Source organism: Salvelinus namaycush, chromosome 9 (assembly GCF_016432855.1).
Source record: "Salvelinus namaycush isolate Seneca chromosome 9, SaNama_1.0, whole genome shotgun sequence".
In the NCBI taxonomy this organism is placed as follows: Eukaryota; Metazoa; Chordata; class Actinopteri; order Salmoniformes; family Salmonidae; genus Salvelinus; species Salvelinus namaycush.
The window spans coordinates 49,950,768-49,957,564 of NC_052315.1; the positions used below are offsets into that span (position 1 = coordinate 49,950,768).

A 6,797-nucleotide genomic window follows, 5' to 3' on the forward strand; every position below is an offset into this window, starting at 1 on the left:
CGACCTTGACGAGGCGACCGTTAATAACCTTGAAGCAGTTCATCATCTCTGTCCTCTAACCTTTGACCAAAAGGGTCACAGTTTGTTGGAGCATGTCTCTCCAGCAGATGGCTCGTCAGCGATCAGCATCCAGGCCTACATCATTCAAATTTAAGGAAGTCCTTTTCCATCACCCGGTGTCACAGTCAGTTCTCTGTCAGTCGTTCAACATTGGGGATATAATTATCGTGCGTAGTATTAATGTTAAAGTTAGAGTGGCTGTGAGTCAGTCGGATGGGAGGACAGAACGTTCACAATCCCAATCAAATGGCCCAGGATATGTTAGCCGCATGTTCCTTGGCCTTCATCCGCAGCACGGCGATGCTGGATGAGCGTCTCTCAAACTCAGGCTTGGCCTCGAATGGGTGTCCGTTGGGTGAGGGTGTGAGGAGGGAGTCAGCCGTGAAAAAGTTGTTGATGGAGACGTGTCCAAACTGGTTCTGCTGGTTGGGGAAGCCCACATACCCGTGGTCGGCTGCGGAGCGGGGGGAGTGGGAGTAGGAGGTTACACAGGGAGGAGATCCACGGGGGAGCATGCAGGAGGACACCATTGAGCCATTGGGAGCAGGGCTGGGCCACAGGTTGTTGGGGATCTGGGAAGGGAAATGATAGGTAATTTATCTGGTTATTTATTGACGTTTCTATTCTATCAGGAAAGTTGAATGATCTTGATTATGAATTGCTCCTGACATTTTGAATGTTCATAATCCAAGTGTGTGTATTATAAAGGTTTTCTATTTTCTTCTCATTAGTTCTATTAAGGAGACATTTTCTTTGACAAAGTGTCACCTTTTTGGATTTATCAGTCATAAACTTTTAGACAACGATAATATATGATATACCATTTCATCCAAATGTGTAACTTTAGAACAGGCTACTTCAGATGGGGCGGCAGGTAGCCTAGTGGTTGCTGGATCGAATCCCCGTAGCTGACATGGTAAAAATCTGTTAACTGTTCCCCGGTAGGCCGTCATTGTATATAAGAGTTTGTCCTCAACTGACTTGCCTAGTAAAATAAATACAAATTAGCCTACAGTATATAGCTTAGGCTACCAGTCCAAATGTCAGAAATTGTATTCCTGATTCATTAGGAAAAATCACATCTTGAAGATTAGTATCTGCACCCATCCTTTCCCTTGCAACTACTGTAACATCCCTGCCAAATGTTGGTTTACAGACGCATCTAGAAACATAATTAATTGTGGTGGGGGTGAAGATTTTGCTATGGTCATATGTAATGACGGTTTGTTTAGCGTTGCATGGGAATGTCATTTTCAACTGGTTACAATCAAAATGATTTCCATAAATATATGACATCAGAGAGCATATCAGATATGACCTCAATGATCTGTAAATATAGTCACATTTTTGGCACAAACGTAACATTTTAAAACAGAACCAGACCCTGCTTTTTCATAGAAATGTCCATGTCCAACCCACAAAAAAATGCAATTTATGTTCCCCCCTACAGTATTTACAAGGAATAAATCATAAACTTTGAACTGAATTGAGTCATGGCTGTATATCAAACAGTAAGATACATGGGCATGCTTCAATCCCCCACTTAGCATCTGTACTATAGAATTAGGTATTAGAACACTAGAATGGGCATGAACCTTCTTATGATGGGATAAAGATCAGGGCCCTGTTGCATAAAATGTTTCCCTCAAGGGTTTGACTGAAGGAATACTTTTCCCTTACCTAAGGGAATTGTTTAAGGGCATGGTATAGAGCCTCACAAATATTTATTTAGGTAAGGGCATATTTGAGGGGTTTTATGGTAGTTTAAAGGCATGTATGGCAGAAAGAGTATCTGGTTACCATAGAGATGGCCTGATTCACTGACTAAACATCTACAGCTGTCAAAGAGATGCTTTCATTTTGTGAGATAGCAAAATAGAACTTCTACAATCAAGAAAGGATAACCAAATTGATTCAGAAGATAATAAACCACGTTTCTTGATGTTATTTTTTTCTCCAAATTGTTTATATTACTTTCTAGTACATCAAGCTAACTTAGAGAGTAGCTATAGCTAACTAGCCAGCAAGCTTTGTAGCCATAGATTGTGCCCCTTGCATTGTTTAGCTATATAGCTAGCTTGTTGATGTTTTCCTTTTGTAACCAGAGCACCACAAAATGGTGTTTACATTGATATCCATACTGAATGAAGCAGGTAAGGGACCTCGAGGGCACTCTTAACTTTTTCCACTTAATTTAAGGGGGAAATGTACCTTAAAAGTGTTTGTGCAACTGACTTAAAGATAAGGGGAAAATCTACTTAAGGTGTTTTATGCAACCAGGCCCAGCCATTTTGGTCAGGGAGTTGGTCAATCATGGTTTGCCAGTGCTGTGATAAGTATGTATCTGTACTGTATGTTTGTTAGCTAGCTAGCAGACAGTTTTAGAGGAATGATTCTATTAATTTTTCAAATTAACTGCCAATATGCCGACATTCCAATCAAATAATGCACTCAATCCACAGCCATACATTGGTTGAAATCAGTTGATGATAGGACTTAGACAAGTTGTAAATGCATATAGTAGCACTCACAGCTTTCCAAGAAAACCTAAATGTTTGCATGTATTGTATGTTTAAATATATTTTAGAGGCTATTTATAGACTACAGGTAATTGGTAGGCTATAAAACCTGTATAAATGTTTTTTATAATTATATGACAATATTTTAGGTCGACAATAATTATATTACAGAATTTCTGATATAGCCTATCACATGCCTTGGCCTACATTTATTGTCATGCATAAGTGAAATTACTGTAGGATTATGCCTCGGGTTTGGATTTCCCCCTTGACCGATATGGCTGCCATTTGCTTCATAACTTATATTTTAAAGGGATGCCTTTTGGCAGCCCCTTATGGCTTTACGTTTTATGTTGGCCTTAAAGGGGCAATCTGCGATTCAAACAATAAGTAAGCCGACACCCCGCCACTGATTTGGTAAATAGCTGAGAGACGGGCCTGGAGAAATGTAACCGCTCTCAAATGCATGGACTGAGCTATATGGATGCAAGTACTGACCTTGACCATGTTTTGAGGCTATACAGTATTCGTTTACAATTACATAATTTACAAACAAAGGAGTAAAACAAGCTTATATTTTGGGTTCTGATGAGGTAAGACAATTGAACTAAGCTCATGAGGCATTTATAAGTTATATTATTTAAGAATCAATGGATATATATATAACAATATGATATACCAAAAATGAATGTAGCAATCAGTGATTGCCCTTTTAAAAGCCCATACGCCTAAACTAGCCTCATCCCATTGACTGGGTAAATAATTTTCTGAGAAATCTGAGATGCCATTAATTTCAATGGTTTGCCGAGATACATTCTAAATCAACTTTCAAAGTCTTATCTAAAATATGGTGCATAGCATACATCTTATTAACATAGGCCTATGTCAAGGGTGCTCAATATCTCAAGGTGCGGTGGCAAGCAAGAGCATAATCATTTGATTTAATATATACTAAATGTGTAGGCTACTAGCCTACCGAGGCTACCCTTGAAAATACAAACGAAAAGTTGGTGTGGCTAAATACGCATGATAGGCTCTAATTATTGTTAACAATTACCAAGTATTACACCAAAATCAAATTATTAATTCCATATGATAGGGAAGTTCAATTAGTCTAGCAAAAAGTATTCAATAGTGGTAATTAAATAGTGTCTCTGGTAAAAGCGCAAACTTGCTTGTGAGTAGCTATCCGTCCTTGGCAACACTGATATGTCATATGTCGCTGCAAAATGACTTTTTGCCTGTTGAATCTGCCCATAACGTTCTCTTTTTCTCCACTTGGCTCTTCTGTTTTGAAACCACACCTAGAGGGAGAAATAGAGAAATATAATCAAACTTTTCCTAAACAGAACTGAGCATACGGGGCTATAGGCTCAGGCTATAGCCTAATTTTTACCCTTATTTTTTCGGCATGATATTGTCTGTAGACAATATTTGGTGACACATAGGCCTAATAGGCATTACCTAAGCACTCGGATACAATCCATTTTAAATAACGTGCGTACATTTGTGATTCACAGTATATCATGTATTACAATTTTTTTTTAAAGGAACTCAGTCCGACTTTAAATGTACTTTTGAAAGTTGTAATAGTAGAATGCAGGAGGCGCAAATTCCAAATTGGGTAGTGCCTCTTGTCATGTTAGTCATGTTATACCGTAGAGCTATTTATAACTTATCAGAAATGTCCAGATCAACTAGCCGATGTCAGCTAACGCTTTTATTTCGTTTTTTTAGCCTATAGATATTGTTGTAATTTTTTTGTCACTCAAATATCACATGAATACACATTCGACATTGCAAAATGTATAAAATTGCAATTAAATTAACTTTCAAACGGCAACATTTTCTTTGCACCTCATGACAAACTGTTTAGAAATAAGCTTTAAAGCTCCACCAACAAGAAGGGTGTGAACAGTCTGTCATGAACAGTGCTTGTGCCCATAGAAATAGACCTGGCGCGTGCGCAGGGGTTGGCGCGGGATGTTCCCCAATGCTGTGGAAAGGTTTTGGAACCCCTGGCCTAGAGATTACCTGAATGAAAGTGAGAATAAAGTAGACCTACCTGCACTCTGGCCTCAGTTAGCTCCGTTCTCATCGCCAGCTGTTCTCTCACATAAACATCTGGGTAATGAGTTTTCTGAAACACCTTCTCCAACTCCTCCAGCTGTGCGCTCGTGAACGTCGTCCTGTGCCGCCGCTTCTTACTGCTCGATACGTTACTGTCACACTTGTCACTGATTTCGTACAAATCCGTTTTCTCCTGACGTGCCATTACCGGCGAGTCCCTCAGACTGCAACAGTTGTCTATCGACCTCCCGAGGTCCACGTGCAAGGTATCTTCAGTTTTGGGGACACCATAATTCGCTATAGGAAAGAAATAGAAAAGTATTATTATTAATATGATACACCAATGTTTCTATAATTTATTAGTATAAATAAATAAACTAAAATATAGTTAAAAATAGTGTTATTTAGATAACAGGGCTATTCATAAATTCGGCTACTTTAAAAATGTTTTATTTTCCTTTTATAGGCCCAATAACACGTTAGCAGAATGACGACGATCTTGCGACATTACTGGCATATATGCTGGCTGCCAGATGCTACATTAAAAGGTAATCTTTGCACAACAGGCAAGTGACAGGCCTATAAAGAATATTGACAAATATATTTAATGTAAGAGATGTTGTATAAGCCCATTTGTTCTCTAACTGTAAGCAGTTAATGTAAACAAATGTGCACGTTCGCATTTCAGTTTTGATCACGGTTGATATTAATATTATTATTGACAAAGCCAGAAACACATATTTTCATAACCACACTTTCTAGGATATTCATAATTTTATGACATTTAAAATATGACCACAACTGCCCATTGCTCTTTCAATGTATTCCTAATATAAAGATATATACAAAACTAAATTGCCTCAATCCAATAGCTTTCTGGCATTAAAACATTTTTTTGGGACAGCACTAAGAATGACATAACACATAAAAAATGACTTGTATGAGATAAGGCACATACTGATGAAAGTACGCAGCCTACCATCTTCGTTTCACAGGCACAGTACTATTTGGATGCTAAAATAACATGCGTAAAATAACCTAATACATATTTGCTTCAATAACATTTGGGTAACACTTTTAGTCTGCAGATATAGCCCTACAAATATCATCAATAACACATCTAGCATACACATTTCTGCGGCAGTTGAAAAATATATTTGGTAACGCTTTACGCATGGACAGTGAAAAGGGGCCAGTAACTAACCGTTTTGTTCTCCACACGGTGAGGCCCGCTCCATTCGCGTGTTGTGCTCGGTGGTCTGTAGCCCGAAAGCCTGCACACACTTGGGCGAGGTTTTGCTGTAGTACTGTACACTGTCCAAACTCTCCATAACTTGGTCCAGCCCGCTGCCAGAGCCCATGTAATAGTCGCTGCCCTTAATCGCTTGACTTTTCAATGCGAATTTATCGTTCACGTATTCCATCATCATCTTCTTCCTCAGATCCCGTCGCTCAAATTAACCTTGTCAACTGACCATATATCATTTCTGTTGACGTTCGACAAAATGGAGCATCTATATAGGTTACCCTGGTAAGACAATAATTCGCTAAAGCCGTTAGTTTGTCTAGTCTTAAAGGCACTAGCTATGGTCCCTTTATAAAGGGAGGGAGAGGGGGCTCCTTGAAGAAGCCTCCCAACATTTGAATATGGAGCAGTTAATTATAACTCCTCCCACAATCCAAACCAGACACACATTAAGGGATTCTAGACCCTAGAAAGGATCTAAAAGGAAACAAAGACATTGAATGTAATTTACAACACGTTTAGATACCCTAAATAGAGGTAACCTAATGATTTATCTAGCCTACTGCAAGTTGAGACTGCAAATACAATTTGTAAGAGCGCATGGCTAATTTAAACGGAAGTTCGTCTTCTATACTCACTTGTCAATTCAAGTGTCTGGTTGAATTCGTCCTATTGCTGTAATAATCGGAATAACTACTTTCATGGCAATATATTTAGGAAAATATAAATTCACAGTATAACAATTTATGGAGATATTTAAAACATCTACAACTTTTTGGACTTCAAAACGATGCTTTTGAATGCAATACGTTCTCTAAAATTATGAATTCTAGGCCAATACAAAGTGTTGGTGGCTTTTTAGATACATTATAGGCCTAGCAATTAAGACGGATTTATTTGTG

General features: G+C 38.5%; 1 protein-coding gene across 1 annotated transcript; it reads right to left on the reverse strand.

Moving 5' to 3' along the window:
• Positions 1–302: 302 nt before the first annotated feature.
• LOC120053527 (ALX homeobox protein 1-like) lies at positions 303–6,073 on the reverse strand. Its single transcript, XM_039000660.1, has 4 exons — positions 5,854–6,073; positions 4,645–4,946; positions 3,755–3,883; positions 303–632 (listed from the first exon to the last, which is right to left on the reverse strand). Exons 1-4 carry the CDS (start codon positions 6,071–6,073, stop codon positions 303–305), a joined length of 981 nt encoding a protein of 326 aa, XP_038856588.1.
• Positions 6,074–6,797: the final 724 nt, after the last annotated feature.

Bases quoted from the DNA above. Each gene is read 5' to 3' on its own strand.
- LOC120053527 (XM_039000660.1), bottom strand. From the start codon at position 6,073: ATGGAATACGTGAACGATAAATTCGCATTGAAAAGTCAAGCGATTAAG. The intron at 4,947-5,853 runs GTTAGTTACTGG...TCTTTCCTATAG, and splicing joins ACCGTGTGGAGAACAAAACG to CGAATTATGGTGTCCCCAAA. The intron at 3,884-4,644 runs GTAGGTCTACTT...TTCTCCCTCTAG, and splicing joins TAACTGAGGCCAGAGTGCAG to GTGTGGTTTCAAAACAGAAG.